A 27,155-nucleotide genomic window follows, 5' to 3' on the forward strand; every position below is an offset into this window, starting at 1 on the left:
GCACAGATCTCAACGCCACATGACCCCTGTGGGGGCAGGACAGGAAGAAGAGGAGGAGGTAGAGGAGGACATTGGTGCTCAGGAATTATTGAGTGAAATGGGTGGTTTTTCCACTCAGCGGACAGGAGTGGAGGAGCAGGAGCATCTGGTAGAGGAGGAGGAGGAGGAGACAGAGGACCCAGACGCACCGTGGCAGTATGCTGTGGAGATGGAGGCAGGGAGTCCCTCGCATTCCTTGGCACAAATGGCCCATAGCATGCTTGCTTGCTTGCGTAGCGACAGCAGAATAATAACCATCAGACAGAGGGATGACTTTTGGCTGTCCACCTTGTTGGACCCTCGCTACCGTTCAAAAATGGTGGCCTTTTTCACACCTGCTGAGAGGGAGGCCAAAATAACGTACTATAAAAACCACCTATGTAGTCAGCTGGTCTCTGCCTGTCTGCGCCAACGTCCATCCTCAGACACTGTGGGCCCTGTGCGCTCGCGTTCCGCTGCCATGGCAGCAGGGGAGGGGTGGGGTGGTAGGAGCAGTGGCAGCTCCACCAGCAGCGGCTGCCTCAGTCTGCAGTCGATGATGAGTAGCTTTCTTCACCAGCGCAGTGAGGAAACTACTAACCAGCCGCAGCAGCAGCAGCAGCATCAGGTGGACCTGGAGCAGGACCTCAAACAACAGGCTTAGGCCTACTTGGACAGCACCCTGCCAACCGAGGTAGACAATCCCCTTGACTACTGGGCAACGAAACTTGACCTTTGGCCCCAACTAGCTGAATTTGCCCTTGAAAGGCTGTCATGCCCGGCCAGTAGCGTGGCATCTGAGCGCGTGTTTAGTGCGGCAGGAGGTATTGCAACTCCGCGGAGGACACGACTGTCCACCCAAAGTGTGGAGAGACTGACGTTTGTGAAAATGAATCAGGCGTGGATTAGTCTGGATTTCAAACCACCAGTTCCTGACACAACTGACTAAATCCGCCATGAATCATGCCCCAAACATGTGCCACTTTCAGGTCTCCTCACACTGCTGGTGTGTTCCATTTTTTGTCATAGGGTGCTGGCAGATTACGGGCCTCCCATAGCAACTGCCAGGCCCCTAATCTGCCATGGGCCCCTATACCGCCTCCTCATGCTGCTGCCAAGTCCAGAGTCTCTCATGGGTCCCTGTACGGCCTCCCATTGCTGCTGTCTCCATCGCCACACTCTGCCATGTGCCACTTTCAGGTCTCCTCACACTGCTGGTGTATTCCGTTTTTTGTCATAGGGTGCTGGCAGATTACGGGCCTCCCATAGCTGCTGCCAGGCCCCTAATCTGCCATGGGCCCCTATACCGCCTCCTCATGCTGCTGCCAGGTCCAGAGTCTGTCATGGGTCCCTGTACGGCCTCCCATTGCTGCTGTCTCCATCGCCACACTCTGCCATGTGCCACTTTCAGGTCTCCTCACACTGCTGGTGGGTTCCATTTTTTGTCATAGGGTGCTGGCAGATTACGGGCCTCCCATAGCTGCTGCCAGGCCCCTAATCTGCCATGGGCCCCCGTACCGACTCCTCATGCTGCTGCCAGGCCCGTAATCTGTCATGGGCCCCTGTTGTCGCTTGTTGGCATATTCCGCTCGTTCAGATGCTCCTTCTCCTGCTACTCCTCTTCACGGATTCCGTCAGCAGTCTTTCTTGGAATCCGTTTCCAAGAGACAACAGTTTGCGAGCACGCACCAGACGGTGCAGAAACTGAACGTCCTCCTGTCCAAGTTGCTGCTGCCAGGCTCGTAATCTGTCATGCGCCCCTGTACCGCCTCCTCATGCTGCTGCCAGGTCCAGAGTGTGTCATGGGCCCCCGTACCGACTCCAAATGCTGCTGCCAGGCCCGTAATCTGTCATGGGCCCCTGTACCGCCTCCCCATGCTGCTGCCAGGTCCAGATTGTGTCATGGGTCCCTGTACGGCCTCCCATTGCTGCTGTCAGGCCTGTAATCTGCCATGGGCCCCCGTACCGACTCCTCATGCTGCTGCCAGGCCCGTAATCTGCCATGGGCCCCTGTACCGCCTCCTCATGCTGCTGCCAGGTCCAGAGTGTGTCATGGGTCCCTGTACGGCCTCCCATTGCTGCTGTCTCTATCGCCACACTCTGCCATGTGCCACTTTCAGGTCTCCTCACACTGCTGGTGGTTTCCATTTTTGTCATAGGGTGCTGTATGGCCTCCCATTGCTGCTGCCTCCACCGCCACACTGTGGCTCCACACTCTGGTTTTGGCCCCGTGACTGGCCAAATGAGTGAAGTGTGCGGTGATTTTAAGATCGACGGCACTCATCTGCATGTCATACTGCCTGACAGTATTATTTCTCTTCCCCAGCAGACTCCAAGGGCATTTAAATTAAAGGTACAGTGTTCAGCACTAATATTAAGTCTCTCTGAAGCCTAGAAACACCCTTTTTTAAGTTAAATTCACAGCGAATATATTCGACTCGAATCGAAATTTTTCCACGAATTCGCCGAATCAGTCGAATCGAATTTTTGAATACTTCGCTCATCTCTAATAATATGGCATTGCAGTTATTGTTACATAGGACCCCAAGGAGTTACATTTGTGAGAGTTTTGCACATATCTTAAAGTGTTCTTGCAGAATCTCCCCTCATTTTCCTGCTGCTGGGGCGGAATTGCTGTGCATCATCTTGACATTTTTCCTGGCATTGGCAGCCCAGCATGGAACTAACAATTAATTACTATGTTTATTAGAGTATAACGCATAGTTTGCAGTTCATTAAATAAAAACATGTTTTAAAAATATGAAATTACTTATATTTTATTTGTTTAAAAATTTAGATTTTACCAACTGGGAATTGGAAGCCCAATGGTGATGAATAATTAAGAATATACTTAAATGACTTTAAATACAGTTCATAGCATAGTAATATAAATATTGTTTGAAATTGTTAAATAATTTAAACTTAATTGGTTTTATGCATTCTCTGCTAACATAACCCCTGCAAGGATCACACTCTCTGGGATTGAAACTTTTTTTTATATATAAAGTTTGTATAGCAGAATTGTGTAACATTAATTTGTTCTTGAGTGCCATGAACACTTTGGATAATTGATCATTTGTGATATATATTATTTAGACATCTAAAATCTAGACTTTTCCTCTGAAACGAACTTGGCTGCATCCCTTCAACCTCCAGAGCTTCCCTACAAGTTAGTAATGCTGTCCATTACTTAGAATCAATATAGAGGATCGGAAAGGGGAAGGAGGCCATGTTTGCCTTATGCAATCACCTGGATCTGCTGATCATTGTGATTATACACTTTTCGCAAAGTACCCTCTGTGAACAATGCATCAATTTGTATTTCCAAAGCTTATGATGGGTAAGATTACTTTCCTAACATGCAAATGTAAGATATCCAAGAAGAACCTTGGGCACAAAAACTTATATTCAGAGCAGGAGTACAAGTACTGGAAGATCTGGACTCCCTACTTCTTTTATAGAGACCAGACTTCGTTGACTACTCAGTCTTAGGCTACGTTCACACTAGCCTTGTTAGCAAGCGGCAGACAGGCATTTGGGAAGCGTTTTTACCGTTTCCCAAACGCCTGGGAAAATTCTGCACATTGCAGCACATGGTGCTGTTCAAATGGGAGCGTTAGCGTCGTGGCAAAACAGACGCCTCTGGTCGAGTCAGGAGGAGTTGAAACCTCCTATTCAAGTCAATGGTGCCGCTCCGCAAATGCCCGGCCGGTTGTGACGTGGTTGCGGGGCGTTTTCAGAGTGTTAACACCATTCAAACTTCATTATAGGCGTTTGTCGGGCATTTTTAATGCTTGGCAACCCCCGCTAAGCCGCGCATGCGGCGTTTGTGGAACGTTAAAAATGCTTGTCAAACTCTATAGGGGCGTTTGGCAAGAGTTGGAAAAACAGTCAGGTGTGAACGAGCCCTTAATCTGTCTCCAGAGCAAAATTACAGTTGCCAGGTCCTCTGCATGGAACTCTGAGAGGGAAATAGCTCTACAATATTTACTACTCTTCACCCTCCCCCCTTAATCCTAGCCTCTCCCTGCTCTCCCTCTCTTCCCTTCCCTCTTATTTTTACCCCCCAGTCCCCCCTTCCCCCTGGTCCCTATCCCTCCTCTTATTCTAGTTCTCACTTTTTCCTACTACTACTCTTGTGCACTATTGATCACTGTTAGTCTATTGTACAGAAACATTGAATAAAACTCCTTGGAATTCGACATCCGCTACCAGCAATAGACTTCTTATTGATATACTTCATAGTATATGTTTTTGTGATATGTTCCATTTACTCCTGATATCAGAGTGTTTTGCACTGTTGGATGTATTTAGAACACCTATTTGTGTCTGTATCTTGACCAGCCTTTCTTAACCAGGGTGCCCAGGCACCCTGGTGTGTCTTCATGCTTCTTCAGGGGTGCCTTAGCAAAATGCCCAAAATTTGTATATAACCCTGCCTTTTAGCACACAAAGCCACAGGTTTTTATTGTTCACTTTTATGACCTTCTAGCTGCCTGCATCCTAACCATCAATGACATCAGCTGATGAGGAGGATGTGGGGTGCATGCACATCAACCTTGTTTGCCCCTCCCCTGCTCCTCTCTGTCAGCACTGGAGTCACATTAGCAGAGAGAAACAAAGACACACTGGAATATTAGTCAGTGCCAGTGTCCAAAGGTGCATTTGCTTTGGAAGAATAAATCACCTCTAACGTTGGGTGTACTGGATGTATATAGAATAGTTTTTTACATTTTATAATGGGGTGACTTGAGATTGTGCAGAATTTTAAAGAGTGCCTTGAGACTATCCATAGGGTGCCTTGACTGAAGGTTGAGAAACACTGATCTAGACAATGTTTTGATGATTTGATCTTGTTCTGATCTGTATCGTACTGCCGAACTCCTTGTGTGTGCAAATTAAATCTTTGTAATCAATGGCCCGCATTTCTGGGAGTATTTTGTAGTATAGTGTTCCATGAAAAGAAATAAAAATGTTGATTCTGAAAGGAAAGTAAAGGATTTCTGACAAATCTCTTGGGGTGTACTCATTCATGCTGAGCACTTTGTGTGTGTGTGTGTGTGTGTGTGTGTGTGTGTGTGTGTGTGTGTGTGTGTGTGTATATATATATAATATATACAGTGGGGCAAAAAAGTATTTAGTCAGCCACCAATTGTGCAAGTTCTCCCACTTAAAAAGATAAAAGAGGCCTGTAATTGGCATCATAGGTAGACCTCAACTATGAGAGACAAAATGAGAAAAAAAATCCAGACAATCACATTGGCTGATTTGGAAAGAATTTATTTTTGCAAATTATGGTGGAAAATAAGTATTTGGTCAATATCAAAAGTTCATCTCAATCCTTTGTTATATATCCTTTGTTGGCAATGACAGAGGTCAAACGTTTACTGTAAGTCTTCACAAGGTTGGCACACACTGTTGCTGGTATGTTGGTCCATTCCTCCATGCAGATCTCCTCTAGAGCAGTGATGTTTTGGGGCTGTCGCTGGGCAACACGGACTTTCAATTCCCTACAAAGGTTTTCTATGGGGTTGAGATCTGGAGACTGGCTAGGCCACTCCAGGACCTTGAAATGCTTCTTACGAAGCTACTCCTTCGTTGCCCGGGTGGTATGTTTGGGATCATTGTCATGTTGGAAGACCCAGCCACGTTTCATCTTCAATGCCCTTGCTGAGGTTTGCACTCAAAATCTCCCGATACATGGCCCCATTCATTCTGTCCTGTACATGGATCAGTCGTCCTGGTCCCTTTGCGGAGAAACAGCCCCAAAGCATGATGTTGCCACCCCCATGCTTCACAGTAGGTATGGTGTTCTTTGGATGCAACTCAGCATTCTCTCTCCTCCAAACACGACGAGTTGTGTTTCTACCAAACAGTTCTATTTTGGTTTCATCTGACCATATGACATTCTTCCAATCCTCTTCTGGATCATCCAAATGCTCTCTAGCAAACTTCAGACGGGCCCGGACATGTACTGGCTTAAGCAGGGGGACACGTCTAGCACTGCAGGATTTGAGTCCCTGGCGGCGTAGTGTGTTACTGATGGAAGCCTTTTTTTACGTTGGTCCCAGCTCTCTGCAGGTCATTCACTAGGTCCCCCCGTGTGGTCCTGGGATTTTTGCTCACCGTTCTTGTGATCATTTTGACCCCACGGGGTGAGATCTTGCGTAGAGCCCCAGATCGAGGGAGATTATCAGTGGTCTTGTATGTCTTCCATTTTCTAATTATTGCTCCCACAGTTGATTTGTTCACACCAAGCTGCTTGCCTATTGCAGATTCAGTCTTCCCAGCCTGGTGCAGGTCTACAATTTTGTTTCTGGTGTCCTTCGACAGCTCTTTGGTCTTCACCATAGTGGAGTTTGGAGTGTGACTGTTTGAGGTTGTGGACAGGTGTCTTTTATACGGATAACAAGTTCAAACAGGTGCCATTGATATAGGTAATGAGTGCTGGACAGAAGAGCCTCTTAAAGAAGAAGGTATAGGTCTCTGAGAGCCAGAAATCTTGCTTGTTTATATGTGACCAAATACTTATTTTCGACCATAATTTGCAAATAAATTCTTTCCAAATCAGGCAATGTGATTGTCTGGATTTTGTTTCTCATTTTGTCTCTCATAGTTGAGGTCTACCTATGATGCCAATTACAGGCCTCTCTCATCTTTTTAAGTGGGAGAACTTGCACAATTGGTGGCTGGCTAAATACTTTTTTGCCCCACTGTGTGTGTGTGTGTGTGTATATATGTGTATATATATATATATATATATATATATATATATATATATATATATATATATATATATATAATTACATTACACTTTTAGATGCCCTTTTTAAGTAAAAGGAGCCTATGAAATGACAAAGGTACTGGAAAGGAAGTCAGCTCTTTCTTTCAATTACTCCACTTTTTGTTTTTAGTATATATTTTTTTTCTGATTCTCTTTTCTCTTTAAAGCTTTACTTATTTATTAATGTATGTTATTAGACCACTTTATGCAAAATAATTTTATAAAATTGATGTAGTTCGTTTAGTGGTACTTTAAAATAATATACTAGGCGCTCTGTTTTTGCTTCATGTCTCATTTCTCTTTGAACTTTCTCTTTTAATACTGTGGCTCTTGTCAACTGTTTTTACTTTATTTTCTGGTACTGATTACTTGCTTTGCTTTTAGGCATGAACGTGTCCTTGAAGCACTCACAGAAAGAGCAGAGATGGATGAGATGGAACGATTTAAACCTCTTCTGGATGGGCTAAAAAGCGGAACACCTGTAACACTCAAGGTATTATTGCCGCTTTCATTTTGGTTTTATCTTCATTGCTTAATACCACACTTGAAAATAGAAATCTTGCCTGCGCTTCTCTGAGCGGAGATAGTGTTTAATGGTTTTTATATTATTAAAATGCAAGTACAGGGTCACAGCAAGATGTTTAGAAAAATGTTTCACTTCAAAGTGTTCCTGTTCCTGAAATAAAGTTTTACAAACCATGATTCATAGGCAATGACAGGTGCCAAAAAGAGTTGGTTCATTAACCTGGCTTCCCCCAGAAGACCCCATCACTCCCCTTAGGCACAGTACGCTTCCTTTCCCTGTTTGAATGAAACTTCTGTTTCACAGAAGGGATTGCTGCTGGGTTGTTCTCGGACTGCAATCCGCCATTTTGTGACTGCTGGTATAGAGTATAGTGCAACTTAACCTACAAATTTAAAATAGGACCATTAAAAATAATAGGATTCTGCATGTTGGGTGTAGTCAGGTGAAGGGAACTGAGCAGAAAAAGGCTCAATTGTGAATGGGGCTAAAGAACAGGTTCAGGCTGGAAATGCTTTATTCTGTTCAACAATTCTTTTTCTTGTTTTATTTTTAACTTTAAGAGCAGTGGTTGTACCCTTTTATTGATAGTATTAGGATTGTTTTGGACTTTTGTAAAAATTCTCTTTTCCTTGTTTTTCCCCATTGATTAAATAAATAATGATGTTTGAAAGAAAAATGTGAGTGTTCCTGCAAGCATCATTTTCCCCTTCCCTCTGGTCTTTATTAAGTGTTTGTTTTTCCTGCATTCTGTGCAATCAGAACCTCATGTCTTCAAAAATGTATTGATCTTATAGACTTAAAAGTGGTTACCAGTGAAAAAAATCTCATATTTAAATCATCAATACATCACATGTCCATTTTTATTCCTTAGGTGAGCTGTATGCTGCTAATCAACGCCATGATCAGCCAAGGTGATGAGCTGGATTTTCGTGTTCACATACGCAGTGAATTGATGCGTTCAGGACTCAATAATTTGTTAAAGGTATGAGAATGCTTTCAGGGTTTTCTCAGTCTATTAGATATGGCATTTTGAATAGAAATGGTACATTTTTTTTATAGAATATTGTGTAAGTGTGTCTTGTGCATATTAAACATAGATTGGTCTACTAACCACCTTGCTTCCTTAGGCAAACTACAGTACGTTTAGTACTTCTTTATAATTCTGGTTTGCTCTTGTGTTATGAGAAACCACAGTTCAAATGAAACTGCGGGCAAATGTGAAAATAAATAATTTAGTTCAGTTATGTATACTGAATGTTTTAAAATGAAGGTAGTCTATATCCTTGTTCTCTTCACACAATCTTCTGCACAGCTCAAGTTAACATAATATAATCTTGAAGTGTCAACAATTGAAACTGATGAAGTGAATGATGGAGAAATACCTTCAGTGACTCCCACAATTGCCAGTTGGTGTAGAGCTATAGGCGGCTGAAATTTTACACCTTTCCAGCAATTGTCCTTGATCCCACCTCCTTTCATCCACTAGGTTTCCCTATTTACATGTTACTGTATTACTGGCCTCATTAACCGTTAGAGAGATAGAAGGGCGTGTATTGAGTTTGACCTTTATAGGAAAAGTTAGGATTTGCATGTAGTTTTAGCTGCCTATATCTCTGGATCTACTGATAACTGATGTAGGATTTTACTTTACTTAGTGTATGTAAAGGAAAACGTTATTATTTTTAGTCTTGAATAAAGTAGGAAAGGGTTCGAGTCAATACTGCAGATGCGGAATAATGCTCTCGTGACTAGGATTGGAATTCCCTTCATCTTGGTGCATATCCAAGATCGGAAGTAAAGGCAAATCTCCTCAGCAGTGCACAGAAAGCGAAATAATATTCTGATAGGGTTTTTAACCCTTTCTTTACTCTATTCAAACCTAGAATAGAGATATGCATATACCTAAGATAAACTTGTATGCAGGGTTTGAATATGTTGGATTTTTGAGATGTCTCCCTTCTGCTGGCAAGTTTATACTTGGATTTTATTTTCCAATATAGTCCTAGAGAGCTGTTAACTTCCCATTGCTTTCAGTGGGGCTTCCACACACACTTTATAACTGTAAACCCTCACTGGGTCTTGAATCACAACTGTGAATGGGGCTCTACTGTTGCCCTTCCTGCTGTGATCATGAACTGTGATGGAAGCAATTGATCATGTTGCCCTTATTGGCTTTGCATTGTCCTGAAATTCATAGACTATAAAATCTAAAGAATAGCTATACGTTTTATTTTTCTTATGGAAGTGCAAGATGTGTGAAAGCTTTGTCTGATTACTAATTACCCCTTTTTTTTTTATTAAGGATCTGCAAATTATAGAGAATGATGAACTGAAGGTACAGCTTACTGTATTCATGGAGCACGCTGAGTATGATGCCGATGACCTGCGTGGGCGTTTAGATGACATTAAATTGGAGATGGAATATCCTTTTGCCATACATTCAAAAGACCAAGATGTGGTTTTAAAAAATAGAGAGAGCAGTATTACAATACTCTGGTAACTGTAGAGGAGAGGTGATCTCTTCACCACGGACAGGGGTCTATTTGGATTCTGTTAGACTCTGTATATGTGTTTTTTTTTTTTATCTTTTAACAGATTTAACATGGAGTATTTTCTCATAGTGTAGTAACCTTTTGTAATTCAGTAATAATGAGTATTTTTGATCTTTTCTGACCACTGGCATGCCTTTATTATGTGAACAATATGCTGATGAGTTGATCACTGGGGATTCAGGCTAGCATATTGTCAGTCTGCAATTTTAGTGTGAGAAGACCTTGGTGCATATTTTGCCAGTACTCCTTTTTTAATTGATCTGTCAGCATTAATCTTATCTTTCTTTTGGGGGACCTTTATTGGTCAGATGTCCATGCTTGCATTCTGGGTCTGCACACCTGCTGCGACCATTAAGAGGGTGAGTACTGCTTCACTTATTGAGCTTTTTGTTATGAAGAAGGCAACTGAAAATGCTAAAATAACCAACCATTTTGGGAACCGCTCAGAGCTCCCAGGTTGACAGGGAATGGTAGAGGAAATATGGCAGGGAGATTTTACTGTGGATTATCCATGGGTTGATTGAGCCTACCAGACTCCTCATAAATATTAGTTTTTATGTTGGGATAAATCTATCCTTTATTTGTAACCTTGGATAAAAACTGGATACATGCATTAAATAAAGAAAAAAGGAAGCCGTAGAAAAAATATGTAACGTTTCAGTCTTTGCTATTGCACTACTTGCACCATTTTTTTTTCAAATTCTTTACTTAGAAGAAACAACGAGTGCGCAAATACAGAAGAAGAGATTGGCAAGGAAAATGCTAAATAAGCACAAACAAACTATGTTCATTTGGGTCTTTGTCAAATAAAGCCTATAATAAACAGCTTTATCATCACAAAACATCGCTAATATAAATCAAGTATTCCAAATTTATCCAACACAGTTGGATCAAGTGGAGGAAATACTGTAGTATAATTACTAAGAACATTTGTTGGATCTGGATTTTAATAATAATATTAATAAAATTGAGTGTAGGGGACATTTAGGGAAGATCTAAGACAGGGGTCCTCAAACTACGGCCCGCTGAAGACATTTATCCGGCCCGCTGGCCAGCCAAAAAAAATATAGGGAGAAAAAAAACGGCGCCGGCCAGCAAATAGCTAGGCTGCTCGCTGGATCCTCTGCTGTGAGGACTCAGCAAGCGGCAGCCTGCAAGCACCTGATTTCACTTGCTGCAGCCAGAGGAGCAACAGGACAGGAGAGGAGGAGAGCACACCAGGTATAGTGTATTGCGCTGTCCAGTGCATCAGTGTACAGTGCATTGCGTTGTCCAGTGTATCAGTGTACAGTGCGTAGCGCTGTCCAGTGTATCAGTGTACAGTGCATTGTGGTGTCCGGTGTATCAGTGTACAGTGCATTGTGGTGTCCGGTGTATCAGTGTACAGTGTGTAGCATTGTGTGGTGTATCAGTGTACAGTGCATTGCGGTGTTCCGTGTATCAGTGTACAGTGCGTAGCAGTATCCAGTGTATCAGTGTACAGTGCATAGCGGTGTCCAGTGTATCAGTGCATTGCGGTGTCCACTGTACAGTGCATTGCAGTGTCCCGTGTATCAGTGCACAGTGCGTAGCGGTGTCCAGTGTATCAGTGTATAGTGCATTGTGGTGTCCAGTGTACAGTGCATTGTGGTGTCCAGTGTATAGTGCATTGTGGTGTCCAGTGTATCAGTGTACAGTGCATTGTGGTGTCCAGTGGGTTAGTGTACAGTGCATTGTGGTGTCCAGTGTGTTAGTGTACAGTGCATTGTGGTGTCCAGTGGGTTAGTGTACAGTGCATTGCGGTGTCCAGTGTGTTAGTGTACAGTGCATTGCGGTGTCCAGTGTGTTAGTGTACAGTGCATTGTGGTGTCCAGTGGGTTAGTGCACAGTACATTTTGTTGTCCAGTGAGTTAGTGTACAGTGCATTGCGGTGTCCAGTGAGTTAGTGTACAGTGCATTGTGGTGTCCAGTGAGTTAGTGTACAGTGCATGTGGTGTCCAGTGAGTTAGTGTACAGTGCATTGCGGTGTCCAGTGAGTTAGTGTACAGTGCATTGTGGTGTCCAGTGAGTTAGTGTACAGTGCATGTGGTGTCCAGTGAGTTAGTGTACAGTGCATTGTGGTGTCCAGTGTGTTAGTGTACAGTGCATTGTGGTGTCCAGTGGGTTAGTGTACAGTGCATTGTGGTGTCCAGTGAGTTAGTGTACAGTGCATTGTGGTGTCCAGTGCGTTAGTGTACAGTGCATTGTGGTGTCCAGTGGGTTAGTGTACAGTGCATTGTGGTGTCCAGTGCGTTAGTGTACAGTGCATTGCGGTGTCCAGTGGGTTAGTGTACAGTGCATTGTGGTGTCCAGTGAGTTAGTGTACAGTGCATTGTGGTGTCCAGTGCGTTAGTGTACAGTGCATTGCGGTGTCCAGTGCGTTAGTGTACAGTGCATTGCGGTGTACAGTGCATTTTAAATATTGTATTGTTTTTTCTTGTTTGTGTGCACTACAAATAAGATATGTGCGGCGTGCATAGGAATTTGTTCATATTATTTTCAAACTATAGTCCGGCCCTCCAACAGTGTAAAGGTCCGTGAACTGGCCCCCTGTTAAAGTTTGAGGACCCCTGATCGAAGGTCTAGTGTTTTTTTCACAGTTCAGCTTGCACCATTTACCATAAGGTGGCAGTACATACCTAGAAAAAATACATTTCTGGTTCAGAGAATACTGTATGTTGCAAATCTATATTTGTACTTTATGCAGTTGTATAAAGAAAGTTTGCTTGTAGAGTGTTAGAAATTAAATTTGCTTTTTCACTATCAGTACTTCATACGACTATACATACATCTACAGACAGAAAATAATTGTGGGTAACTTACAGAATGTATCACGTTTTATTGGTAAAAGGATATGTAGGTGACTTTACACACTAAGGCTAAGGTTTTTGGGTTATCTGACCATAACACCCAAATGATCTTTTTGGAAACCCCTCTTCAATACCGTGGATGGTAATATGGAGTTGGATCCATTTTACTGTCTTTGCCATTCTGGGAAACATTTTAACAAGATTTTGAAGTGTGTTGGAATTAGGCCCAATAAGCAAAGAAGTCAGCTATTTGTATCTGAATTCCTGGCTTTCTGCCGACATTCCAGTTTATCCCAAAGGTGTAGAGTGGGTTTGAGATTAGAGGCCTTTTCAGCCACTCACGTTCCTCCACACCACACTTGGTAAACCATGTTTGTATGGAGCTGAAGCAGAGGGACAGTCATGCTGGAACATAAAGGGCCTTCCCCAAACTATTTCCAGAAGGTTGGATTTGCACATTTGTCTAAAATCTCTTTGTATGCTGTGGCAATAACACCCCATTTACTAGAAACTCCTGAGCTCAGTTATTTGGAGGAATGTCCACAAACCTTTGATCATATAGTGCACCTGCCCATCTTTCTTTCTCATTCTCATCAGTGGTTAGGTGTTCAGTTGAATGAACAATCTACATGCAGGGTGGCCTGATATGTTGAGTGTTTAATGGGTCAATCCCCAACAAGCAATCCAGCCATTATTTTACATTTCACATGGCAACAGTTCCATCTCTCGAGTAAACGTGGCGGGAGTGGTGCCCATTTCAACAATTTTCAGGTAGAGCTGCAGGTGGCCTGATGATCTGTTCGATACCAGAGCAAAGGCTATTAGCTGGGAGTAGCTGGAAAATGTGCACTCTGTGACAGGTTAGAAACCCTTGTAGCATGATGTTTTTAGTTTGGTTCTTAAAACTAAAGTTTTTGAAAACAAATATTGGGGCTGCTGTTGCTGAGCCCTTCTAGAAATTATTATTATTATACTCCTAGATTGTAAGCTCCGAGGAGCAGGGCCCTCCTATCCCTCTTGTACTGAACTCTATTGTTGCTGTATTGTCTCCCATTATATTGTAAAGCGCTGAGCAAACTGTTGGCGCTATATAAATCCTGTATGCTAGCTTTGTTATTGCTTCTGGCTTCAATACTTGAATTGCTCATCTGGAAAAAGTCTATGTATATTAGAAATGTCATCATCTACATGTAGTACTTGTTAGGGGCTAGTGACACAATAGGAGAGTGCAAAATCTGGTGCAATTCTGCATAGAAACGAACCAGCTTCCAGGTGTTATTTTGTCAAAGCTTAATTGAGCAAGTTGAAGTTAGAAGCTGATTGGCTACCATGCACAGCTGCACCAGATTTTGCACTCTACTAAAAAGTAAATAAACCCCAAAGTATTGATGCAAGGAGCATCACGACCAGACAACTAGCATTTCCAGAATGAGAGTTCAAAAAGGACATCCTCTTTTTCTTTCCAGACAGGGTGTTCAGTCAATGCTGAGATAACAAATAGAATCTAATTCTGAGCTTGTTTTTTCCCTTAACATTCGTTTTACTGATATTCAAGAAGTCTTTCAGATTCTTCTGAACACAGTGAAAGACTCCCCGACAGAACAGCTGTTCCTCTCTATCCTGCAGCATCTCCTACTCATCCGAAATGACTATGATGCAAGGTAGGAAGCAATCACATTGACTCCGGAGAAGGAAATTTGTCTGCCAGCTTTATTTATCCAGTGTAGAAGTTGAATAAAACTGACACACGTGTGATTTTTATCTGACTTGGAGTATCAGTTGAATACTGAGAGTGACAAGTGAGCGCATAGAAGAGATAATGAAAATCATCATTTACTTGACTTTTAGAGATGTCGCGTTTCAATTCAAATAGCTCTTAGGCTGACACATAGGAACTGCTGGGTTCTCTTACCTGAATCTCCATTATTATGGGCTCCTGCTGGAGCAGTAAGTGTGTGAACATTAAATTATAGCTATCTCTGCAATGTTTCACTTCGACAGGCAGGATTGGTGCTTTGAAACTTTTATGGAATTTCAGATGACATTTCTTGTATGTGTGTTGGACAGAGGCGGACTGACAACTCATGGGGCCCCTGTGTCCTTGCCCAAACTCAAAATAGCCTATCAAAAAGGTACCGGGGCTATCTCATGGGGCCCCCTACTGACCCTGGGCCCTCGGGCAGTGCCCGAGTTTCCAAATGGTCAGTCCGCCCCTGGTGTTGAAATACCCGTGCTACACCGTCTTGCCTTCTCCCTGTAAGGCCCTTCCCCCCCCCTTTCCATATATGTTGATGAAAGCCCTCTTGCCACATCATACCACTAGCCAGGTTTTTGATCTGCTGTGCTGGTAATGTAGCAGAGTCATCCCTGCTATGCCACACATCAGTGTAAAAAAAACTAGGGAATATTAGTGTAAAAAAACTAGGGAATATTAAAGAGGAACTGTTGCTCTCCTCTGAACTGTCAAGCCATCAAAAGGCTACTGTCATAGCTGATTACCTGTGCAGCACTATGGCAAATACAGATCAAACAGAAGCTAAGATGGCATCTTCCTTGGTTGTAAAGGATAGTAGGGCTTAATTCCGCTTTAAGATATAAAAGCAAACAATTGGTTGCTGTGCTTGTATGCAAAGCTTACTGTAGATATGAGTTGTTTTTTTTTTTTTTTTAGTGCATTGACATGTTAATTAGATATCAAACAGTGTGGATTAGTTTTTATGCATTTTGAGACACATTTAAGGTAATTTTTAGAGGCAGGTGTATTATAGTACCGCACATTTGTTTGTGTTTTTTTATTTGGTTTGTTTTTTGCATAATCACGATTCTTAGTAGTGTGTATATTCTAATTTTGAAGCAAACCATTAGGTTTTTGGATGGGAGGAAGGTGTATTTTTGCACATTCTAATACACAGTATTTCACATATTTTATGTTTAGAATTATTGGAGTTTAACAACTGCTGCATATTGCACTCTATTTAGCTATATCTACGGAAGGTGAATTGCAGCGCAGCACCAAGTACACATATTACAAGTCTGTTAGATGCTGCAAGTCAGTGTGTAGAGTAAGCTGTAATTAAAATGGCAACCTAAAGCCTCAGAACTATTGCTCCATTGTTGCACTATGCCTAGGAAGTACTGTTATCACTGTGCTGCCTCATTATATAATGAACCTTTTTTTTTTTTCTTTTTTAACCACTTGCCGACCGCAGATAGCTGAATGACGGCTTCACTGCGGCCGGCCAGTTCGGGGTAGATGTCATATGACATGCTCCCAGAATGCGCCCTCCTGGCGATTTCCGCGATCGCTGTGTCCTACGGCGTCCTACAGCTGATATGGTAAAAGGCCAATCACAGCGGCCTTTTACCACGTGATCATCCGCATCCAGTAACACACTGATCACTGGGAAATGCAACTGCCGGTTATCGGCTACATTTTCCTCACGCTGTCACAGTGTGAGGAAAGTACTGCTGAGAACTGGCAGTTGTCAGAGGAGGGATCGGCTCCGATCATCAGGGCACTGATGATCGTTGCCTAGCAGTGCCACCCACCAGTGCCACTCACCTGTGCCCAGCAGTGCCACTCACCTGTGCCCTGCAGTGCCGCCAGTCAGTGCAGAGCAGTGCCGCCAGTCAGTGCCCGCTCATCAATGCCGCCTATCTGTGCCACCTATCAGTGCAGCCTCATTAACGCACATCAGTGCGCAAAAAATAAAACACCCAGCGGCGAGTAAATACCACCAAAAGAAAGCTCTATTTGTGTGAAAAAATTTAAAAACTTTCATATGGGTACAGTGTTGCATGACTGCGCAATTGTCATTCAAAGTGCGACAGCGCTGAAAGCTGAAAATTGGTAAGGAAGGGGGGTTGTAAGTGCTCGGTAGGCAAGTGGTTAATCATCACACACATACATTGAGTATGCAGCTACTTTATCTTTTAGTCCTTGCGTACTGTATGTTCCAGTTTAAGTTGGTTCCTTGACCACTGCCTCAGGTGTCCTGTTTCTAGGCAGCTCCTTTCTCTTGCAGCATTCTGTAGAATCATCCTTGCATTAAGGGACTAGAGCTGTGTGTGTGTTGCGTCAATAGAGACACAGAGCCCCATATCCTCAGATAAGAAAGCAACTGCTGCAAAAGTGACTGCAAAGCTCAATCTCAGTCCTGTGAAAACGGTCCCGTGCAGATTGAGACTGAGCTCTGCTTTCACTTTTGCAGCAGTTGTTTTCTTTTTCTGGGACACAATCCAGTACAATGCCCTTTTGTCTCGGTCAGTTGACCGTGTCGACCGCGCTTATGCTTATCAGATGTCGTTTTCCCAGAAACTGTTGTTGTCACAACTTTAATACTGTACTTTGTGACACTGCAAACAAATTGGCAACTTCAGTCACAGAGGTACCAGATAAGCTGGCACCAACAATTTTCTCTCTTTGAAGACAAGTAAGCTCTGACATGACTCCGTATTAATAGCAGCGCATGCAGTGAATGACGAAAGTGAGGCTTCCCACCTGTTAGCTAGGTGTCTCATCACAAAGCGGAAACAAAAGAATATTACATCACTTCCGCTTGTAACACAAAACATGTCATCCCTTTTACACCTGCAAATCAGGTAGTGTTTCCATTTTTTTGTCTAACCCCTGTTTATGCTTTAGTTTACCAGTATGTAAATGTGGTGGCTGCATTAGCTTTCATTTTTTAGACTTCAATATCCTTTATTTCACCTGGTGATCTGGCCATTAGCTCACTTCCTGTCTTAAAGTGTCTTATCTCTGGATGAGGGAGACATAGCATGTTTTGATGCAATTGACTAACAAATTAAAGCCAAATTCCAGCTACTATAGCACGTACAGTTAGCAGTTAGGGATAAAGATTTTACATACAGTGGGGGAAATAATTGTTTTATCACCTGCAGATTTTGTACATTTGCCCACTTACAAAGAAATGAAGGGTCTATAATTTTTATCTTCGATGTATTATAAATGAACAAAGTATCAACCAAAAATCCAGAAAAAACACGATACAAACTTTATAAACTGAGTTGCAGTTCAATGTGTAAAATAAGTATTTGATCCCCAAGCAAAACATGACTTTGTGTTTGCCAACAAGGCTTTTTCCACCAAGTACTGAGGTAAGACATTTCTTGTAGTTGGTTACCAAGTATGCACACATCTCAGGAGGGGTTTTGGTCCACTCTTCTTTACAGATCGTCTCTAAATCCTTAAAGTAGAACTATAGGCAGATCTTCTTTTTTTTTTCATTTTGGATAGAGTAAGGGAGGGTTATAACCGCTGACAGATTTTTTTTTTTCCTGCCGTCTGTGTCCCATTACGGAGATTCCCCTTCACTTCCTGTCCCATAGCCATACAGGAAGTGAGAAGAAATCCCTGCAAATTAAGGGAATTCCTTGGGGACCCCCAGGTCACCAGAACTAGTGTTCCCCTTGGAAGATTTCCCCTCTATTACTTTTTTGTGAACAACCCAAAATTTGGGTTTTTCTTTTACTTTCACTTTCAATAATAATGGTAAACAGAAGAAATAAAGAGGGTGAATCTCCTTAATGGGGGGCACAGACGGCAATAAAAAATTTACAGGGGTTCTAATCTCTCTTCACTCTGTCAAAAACTAAAATAAAAGTTTTGTCTTTTAGTTATACTTTTAAGGTTTCTTGGCTGTCACTTGGCAACCTGAAATTTCAGCTTCCACCATAAATGTTCAATAGGATTAAGGTCTGGACACTAAGTCACTCCATGACATTTAATGTGCTTCTTCTCAAGCTACTCCTTTGTTCCCTTGGTGGTATGTGTTGGGTCATTGTCATGCTGGAGGACCCATCCATGGCCCATCTTCAGTGTTCTGGCTGAAGAAAGAAGGTTCTCATCCAAAATTTTACAATACAAGGCCCCTCAATGTGGCAGAGTTGGCCTGTACCTTTTAGCAGAGAACCCGCAAAAGAATGTCTCCACCTTCGTGCTTGACTTTAGGGATGGTGTTCTTAGAGTCATAGTCAGCATTTTTCTTCCTCCAAACACAAGTCAAGTTAATGCCAAAGAGTTCAATTTTGGTCTTATCTGACCACAGCACTTTCTTCCAGTCCTTCTTGGAATCATTTAGATGTTCTTCGGCAAACTTCAGATGGGCCTGTACATGTGCCTTCTTGAGGAAGGGGATCTTGTGGGCTCTGCAGGATGGTGTTCTTAGAGTCATAGTCAGCATTTTTCTTCCTCCAAACACAAGTCAAGTTAATGCCAAAGAGTTCAATTTTGGTCTTATCTGACCACAGCACTTTCTTCCAGTCCTTCTTGGAATCATTTAGATGTTCTTCGGCAAACTTCAGATGGGCCTGTACATGTGCCTTCTTGAGGAAGGGGATCTTGTGGGCTCTGCAGGATGGTGTTCTTAGAGTCATAGTCAGCATTTTTCTTCCTCCAAACACAAGTCAAGTTAATGCCAAAGAGTTCAATTTTGGTCTTATCTGACCACAGCACTTTCTTCCAGTCCTTCTTGGAATCATTTAGATGTTCTTCGGCAAACTTCAGATGGGCCTGTACATGTGCCTTCTTGAGGAAGGGGATCTTGTGGGCTCTGCAGGATTTTAATCCATGGCAGTGTATTGTGTTACCAATGGCTTGTTTGATGACTGTGGTACCAACTGCCTTGAGATCATTCACAAGCTCCTCCCATGCAGTTCTTGGCCGATCCCTCACTTTTTTCATGATCATCCTTACCCCATTAGTTGAAAACTTGCATGGAGCTCCAGATTGAGTGCGATTGATGGTTATGTTGTATTTCTTCCATTTGCGGTTGGTCGATATTGTCTCCTTCTCACCAAGCTTCTTGCTGATGGTCATGTAGCCCATTCCAGCCTTGTGCAGGTCTACAATCTTTACCCTGATATCCTTTTGACAGCTTTTTGGTCTTGCCTATGAATGCGAGGTTTGAAAAGAAGAAAGAGTTTCTGTGGACGGGTGTCTTATGCACATAACAAGTTGTAGTTAGGAGTACCTTCTTGAATGGACAGGACTTATCTTTGTACCACATGAGCACATAGCCAGTTTGTGGAAGCCAGAATTATTGTTGGTTGGTAGGGGATCACATACTTACTTTACTCATTGAACTGCAGCAATTTATGACATTTGTATCCTGTGTTTTTACTGGATTTTTGATTGATATTCTGCCTCTATAATTTAAAATACACCTATGATAGAACAATTCTAGACCCTTCATTTCTTTGTTAGTGGGCAAACTTACAAAATCTGCAGGGGATCAAATAATTATTTTCCCCACTGTAAAGGAATAAAAGCTGGCTAATATTAGCACCCCTGTCAGGGTAAATGATTTGTCGAAAACCTTTTACTGCCTCTCTTTCTGGACACTTTGGTTTGTTAAAATATAACTAAAGGCAAAACTATTTTTTTGTTTTGGTTAGAGAAAAGAGGGTTAGAATACCTGTCAGGTTTTTATTGCTGTCTGTGTTTCCATATTAGAGAGAATCGCCGCTCTCTTTGTCCTGTTTACTGTTATCACTGAGAGTGAGAGAAAATCTGAAATTTCAGGTTGTCACCAAAACAGAAATAGAGGAAACTCTGGTGACAACCTGTGATTCCCTCACTTTATAATCCTCCCATATGCTTTCCGAAATGGGGGGGAAAAAACTTTTTTCCTTTAGTTCCACATTAACCTTTTCGCTTCCAGAGCTGTTTTTGTGTTTTTTGCACACGTTTAAAAAAAATCATTTTAGCTCTGAAGAGTACATAAAAACCCCCAAACCATTATATATTTTATGAAAGCAGACAACCTAGAGAATAAAATAGTGGTAGTTCCAATTCTTTTTGATACACAAAGTTATCGCAAAGGTCTCGGAAACACAAAATTTCAATTAAAACAATATACTAAAGTGAATTTTAGGGCACACTCGCACAATAAATTACCCAATTTAAAAAAAAAAAAAAATGGACAACCCCAATTCCAAAAAAGTTAGGCCACTGTGTTAAATCTACAGTACGTTAAAAGCAGAATATATTAAAAAGATAAACCGCACAAATACCCAACCTAATTGTGTACAAAGCAGCAAACACACCAAGAGGATACCCCCCCTAAATCAAAATAAATAGCAAGTGTTGCGCTAAGTGAAATATATAAATACATTAAAAATTCACATAAATATTATACAAATGATATGTATCCAATAAAGGATAAAACAGAAAAATGCTCAATAGTGAACCACTGCCAAAAGTAAATATTTTGAATAAACATATGAAACAGTCCTTATAAGGTATATAGAACAATCCCCTTATTCTGTGGTGAATAATAGAAAATCTTCATTCCAAAATAACCACCAACGTGAGAATTGCACCACCGTGATATCAAATTGAAGGCTTACCAGATCCTTTGCCCCCTTAATTACAGGGGGTCAATACTTGCCTGATAAATATAATTCCATCCAGACTCATATGTATCAGATCACGTATATTATCCGATGCTCCTCAGGCCATGCTGATGTTATGGGGTTGACATACGCTCAGCTAAAAACCTTAAAATATTGATTCCTTGTTTTTGCTCTGGTCTGGCAGCTTTTGGCCTAAACATCCCATAACATCGGCACGGCCTGAGGAACCTCAGATGGCTTTTGCGCTGACGTGCAAGGTGTGTAACCTGTATCAATGTTTTCGTGTGCAGGCTCCCCTGACACATGCATTTAAGTTTTGTTTTGTTTTTTTTTTGGGGGGGGGGGGTGATTTTATGTGTGGAAAAGTTCATCTTTTGACAAAAATAATAATTGCACATTTTTTGAAGGTAAAAAAAATGTGCGTTTACTTTTTTTTTTGTGGTTGCTGAAGCCTGGAGAGTATTGCACCAGTGATCAGATCGCCGGTGTCTTGCAAGACTCCTGCAGACACTTCAGTATATCAGAGTGAATCAGCTTGCTCCTATGGGAAGTGTGAACACACAGGAAGAATCAATGAACTACCACAGCGCTCACAGTGGTAGTTCATTGATTGCTACAAAGGCTGTTGGGCTTGTAGATTTCTCATTCGCAGAGTACTGTTAATGAGTGACGCTGTTTTTTAAAAAAGTTTGACAGGGAGAGGAAAAGATCCCCCCTATAGATATCAAAGCGAGGGAACCGGGCCTTTCATGTTATGAAAGGTGAACTTATCCTTTAACTTTTCTTTTCTTTCATGTAGAGCACACACAGTCCCCTATGTCAGGGGTGGGCAACTGTGGCCCTCCAGCTGTTGTAGAACTACAAGTCCGATGAGGCATTGCAAAACTGGCAGTTACAAGCATGACTCCCAAAGGCAGAGGCATGATGGGACTTGTAGTTCACCAACAGCTGGAGGGCCACAGTTGCCCACCCCTGCCCTATGTGAGGATTTTTTTTGATAACAGGTTCTCTTTAATGAAACACCAGGGATCAAAAAACTTTTAACCCTTTCGCTGGCAGGTTCGTATGTCGTACTGACCTGACAGCAGGGCGTTTTACACAAAATCCGGAGTCTGCAGTCACTGGGATTGTCTAAAACTGACAGGCAGACTTCTTCCTGTTAGGTGGAAGCAGTTGGGCAGCTGCACTGTCCCCCAATTGCTTGCACAGCCCCTGGTAACGGTGCCCCCTCTCCCCACTTGCGCACTCCCACCATGTTTTCCTAGCTCCGCTTGCCCATGTGCAGGCCTGGGGCCGACATGGTGGGTGCCGGCAGGTGGAGAGGAGAGCGGACCCACGTCCGCTCTCCCCTTCGTACTGTGACCTGCAAAGCGACATGTATAACTTCACTTACAGGTCACCTGTCGCTTTCCCTGGCTAGAATAGCATAGCACTGAAATGCAATACATTCAGTGGATCCCCAGAGGAGACATGCAGGGTTTTTTATACCCCAGACATCACATTAAAGAGAAACTGTCACCTAAAAATCATCTCATAGAGAACTTTGTGTCCCTTATGTGATGGGGGAAAAAAAAAAGTTAATTAAAAAAATTAGTTCTACCCTAGCACATAATATCCCCCCCAGAAAAAATTTTGAAACCCCCACATTCACGCACTTTCGAACGTAAAGGCACGCGTCAGAGTCCCCTATGCATGAAACCGTCGACTGAGATACACACGTTGCATATCGCCACGCACACCGGAGAGCAACCTGTGGTTGCAGGAAAGAAAATCACATACTCTATGGCTTGCCTAAATTCTACAACATGTTATTTATTTTACCCAGAGAAAAACACACCAAATTTACTTTTATACTCTCAGGATATTTCCACTCAAAATTTTAAACACTAAAAATCAGTAGCTGTGTCAAACTGTGCACAATAGGATTACAATTACGTGAATCTGTACAGCGCACTACCTACCACATATAAATCCCCAAACTGCTTTAGTGTGCTTCTAACAATAGCCAGCGGATGCAAATCATTTTCCTATTCCCTGCTTTGAGGTAAAAAGGGTAAAAAAAAAAAAAACACAACCCCCCCCCCCCCCAGCGCAAATTAACACAGTGGGGGTTATTTACTAAAACTGCAGGGTGAAAAATTTGGTGCAGCTCTGAGACCAATAGACTTCCAGGTTTTGTCAAAGCTTAATTGAACAAGCTGACGTTAGAAGTTGATTGGCTACCATGTGCACCAGTTTTAGTAAACCTCCCCCAGAGTGCGGTGACAGGAAGTTTACTGCATTGTAAAACGTCTATCACTGCAAGGACACACAGAAAACAATTTTTTCCTATGTGTCCCATTCTCACTGCAACGCAGCCCACTGTACAGAATCGCATGGCACTGTAGAGCAGCGCAATGCATCAAGCTGCTGTGCAGCACCATCAATGGTGTATGTTTTATACACTTCAGATAAAGTTTGTACAAAAATAAGACAGAAATCACACACCGCAGTGCCCGTTTATGGCAGTTGGGAATGGACAGCTTCCGGAATGGTAAGGCGCTATGGCAGCTCTCCACTGCTGTGGGAATTTAGCCTTACTTGACACCCCTCACTGCTCCTTCACCATAGGCTTTTGCTACTGTTGTCAGTGAAATCCTGTGAGGAGGGAGTGAGGGACATGGCTAAGCTGTGATGTGTGTGTGTCTACGGATGTACACAGCCTGGCTCAGGAGCCCCCCTCAGTACACAGCCTCCTGAAGAGGGCACCCGTAGGAAGGAGGAGCCGACAGCACTGGTAGGGGACTGCCAAAGAGGAGGTAAGGGGCTGCTCTGTGCATTATTGCACAAAGCAGGTAAGTAGAACATATTTTTGTTTTAATAAAAAACAAAAGCCTTTATTTTATCACTTTAAAACACATAAGCACGCAAATGAATTCAAAAGTTGATGTCCAATAATGTTGTAAATCTAACAGGGTCCTAATTTTGCATAATCTCTTGTTTATCTGCCAACAATCTTTCATCTCTTCTAAGTTGGCCATACAGTAGATGAGGCGAAAATTGATCAGGTACTTTCAATTGCGGCACAAAAATCACATGTTGCAGCTTGCACACTAATGATGCGAAAAATTCAATTTTGGCAGTGCCTAAAAATGGAGAGCAACTGAGCATGTGCAGAGCAGGTTGAAACAGTGTATTACTGGATTTTAAACAGTATGGGCACTTATTTTTCATGTTTTACATAGCTATACCTTCAAAAGGGGCCAGCCTGAAGTGATCTAGCAGGACTTAAGTTCCACTTGAACAATGTATATACAGTTATAGAAAGTAGAAAGAAAACATGAAATGCATTGCTTAATGAGTCTGAACTCCAAAGTAATCTACAAGGTCAGTGTTGAGAATAAATATGGCTACATATTTGTTTCACAAAGAAGAGAAATGTCAAGGAACAGCTGCGGTTTCTTCCTCTTGTACATGTCTTTATGGTCAGTAGAAGGGATTTACAGCCATTTCAAAATCAAATGCATCTTCAAATGTAATTGAAGGAGTTACTGCTTGAGGTCCTCTTCCCCGCTCCATTTCCCCTGGATTTCTCAGTTTTTCCTTCAGACATTGCATAAAATGAATGCGATCATAAGATAGAGGTGAATTTTTTTTTTTTATTACATTCCAAAGTTAAAATAAAATGTACATAAATAGTGTGTTGCCCTACACAACAGACAGCAAGCTGCAGCAGGCCTTTTCACAATGTTGTCTAATCCAACTGACTTAATATAATATACTAACAAATATAATACAAATATTATAATTAAGTATAACAACAAAATGTTGACACTAGTAAAAATATTAAAGTCTTATTAAACAGAAATGCAGCAATAAAGGTTCAATAAAAATATGTTATACAATCTGATCTTCATATTTTTCCTGTGGGGAAAGTATAAGGACGCTAAGGGGTTGATTTACTAAAGCTGGAAAGTGTAAGATCAGGCTCACTTCTACATAGAAACCAATCGGCTTCCAACTTTTATTGCCAAAGTTTATTTAAACAAGCCGAGGTTAAAAGCTGATTGGTTTCTATGCAGAAGTGAGCCTGATTTTTCACTCTCTGGCTTTAGTAATTGAACCCCAAAGTGTCTCTCACTTCTCATCAGGAAAAAAAATCAGTTTTGATGCAGCAGAATTTAGACTACTAAGAGGTTTATCAATTTCAACCTGAGTATACATGCTGATTAATATTGAAAGAAAGGATAGACAGAAGACAGTTCTCTGTATCGATATAAGGGAACAGTATAGTAAATTTAGTGTATTAGATGGCTTTCATTCCCCTCACTTGGTAGGAGTTCTTCACCTTGTGGGCTTAAAATACATGTAGTTTCCCAGGTCCACCAGCAGATGATGATCTTACTCCATAATGAATTCATTGTCTTTTTTTCTTCTTTATTTTATTTATTCATGTGCAACAGCACCTTAAGCTGGTTATTTACAGAATAGCATGACCATCAAAGGACCATTACTTTTCAGATAACACTTAAGGTTAGATGAGACTGCTATCCACAGTGGGGGCTGTTTGATAGCTAATGGTCCAGTGTTAATTGTATTAACTATGGTCTATTCTCTGGCTGAGCAGGAACTGGCAAAGGCATAATTAAAATTAGATTAGATTTAAACTGGATATAGATAAACAATTTTTTGTACTTTCATCTCTTTGTCATCCTAGACATTGTTCCCATAAGGATTTCATGTGTTTTTTTTTTTAGCAGCTATTGAAGTAGAAAGTGTATCCTTGCAGATTTCTTAACAAAAGGTGTTGCTGGCTGTACAGAGAGTATGTGAGAGGTCTGTGTACCTATAAAAATACCTCCTGCTGCTGCCTCTTGTGATCGTTCAGCCATATTATACAACCATATTACATTTCTTTTTGTATTTTGGGGGATATGGAGAGTTTCACTTGTAGCATTTTGCTTTTTTATTTAGCACTCACATGTTTCACAGTGCATTACAGCCAACACTGAGCATGAGCCCCTGTCCTTCAAGGAGCTTACAACTTAATGTTTCTTGCAAAGGTACATACAGTGGGGCAAAACAGTATTTAGTCAACCGCGAATTGTGCAAGTTCTCCCACTTAAAAAGATGAGAGAGGCCTGTAATTGGCATCATAGGTAGACCTCAACTATGAGAGACAAAATGAGAAAAAAAAATCCAGACAATCACATTGGCTGATTTGGAAAGAATTTATTTGCAAATTATGGTGGAAAATAAGTATTTGGTCACTTACAAACAAGCAAGATTTCTGGCTCTCACAGACCTGTACCTTCTTCTTTAAGAGGCTCCTCTGTCCTGCACTCATTACCTGTATCAATGGCACCTGTTTGAACTTGTTATCCGTATAAAAGACACCTGTCCACAACTTCAAACAGTCACACTCCAAACTCCACTATGGTGAAGACCAAAGAGCTGTCGAAGGACACCAGAAACAAAATTGTAGACCTGCACAAGGCTGGGAAGACTGAATCTGCAATAGGCAAGCAGCTTGGTGTGAACAAATCAACTGAGGGAGCAATAATTAGAAAATGGAAGACATACAAGACCACTGATAATCACCCTCGATCTGGGGCTCCACGCAAGATCTCACACCGTGGGGTCAAAACGATCACAAGAACAGTAAGCAAAAATCCCAGGACCACACGGGGGGACCTAGTGAATGACCTGCAGAGAGCTGGGACCAACGTAACAAAGGCTACCATCATTAACACACTACGCCGCCAGGGACTCAGATCCTGCAGTGCCAGACGTGTCCCCCTGCTTAAGCCAGTACATATCCGGGCCCATCTGAAGTTGGCTAGAGAGCATTTGGATGATCCAGAAGAGGATTGGGAGAATGTCATATGGTCAGATGAAACCAAAATAGAACTGTTTGGTAGAAACACAACTCGTCGTGTTTGGAGGAGAGAGAATGCTGAGATGCATCCAAAGAACACCATACCTACTGTAAAGCATGGGGGTGGCAACATCATACTTTGGGGCTGTTTCTCCACAAAGGGACCAGGACGACTGATCCATGTACAGGACAGAATGAATGGGGCCATGTA

The 27,155-nt window shown here is 42.1% G+C and overlaps 1 protein-coding gene across 2 annotated transcripts in view; it reads left to right on the plus strand.

The window, feature by feature from the left end:
* DIAPH1 (diaphanous related formin 1) overlaps positions 1–27,155 on the plus strand; it is a 238,965-nt gene that overhangs the window by 158,740 nt on the left and 53,070 nt on the right. For both annotated transcript variants that reach the window (XM_089656710.1, XM_089656643.1), the window contains 4 exons: positions 7,187–7,295; positions 8,200–8,310; positions 9,631–9,749; positions 14,253–14,369. In XM_089656710.1, the coding sequence (XP_089512836.1) occupies positions 7,187–7,295; positions 8,200–8,310; positions 9,631–9,749; positions 14,253–14,369 (456 nt within the window). The remainder of the gene's footprint in view (positions 1–7,186; positions 7,296–8,199; positions 8,311–9,630; positions 9,750–14,252; positions 14,370–27,155) is intronic.

Source organism: Staurois parvus, unplaced genomic scaffold (genome assembly GCF_062004578.1).
Source record: "Staurois parvus isolate SC_StPar_1 unplaced genomic scaffold, SC_StPar_1.0 ptg000006l, whole genome shotgun sequence".
Lineage (NCBI taxonomy): Eukaryota > Metazoa > Chordata > Amphibia > Anura > Ranidae > Staurois > Staurois parvus.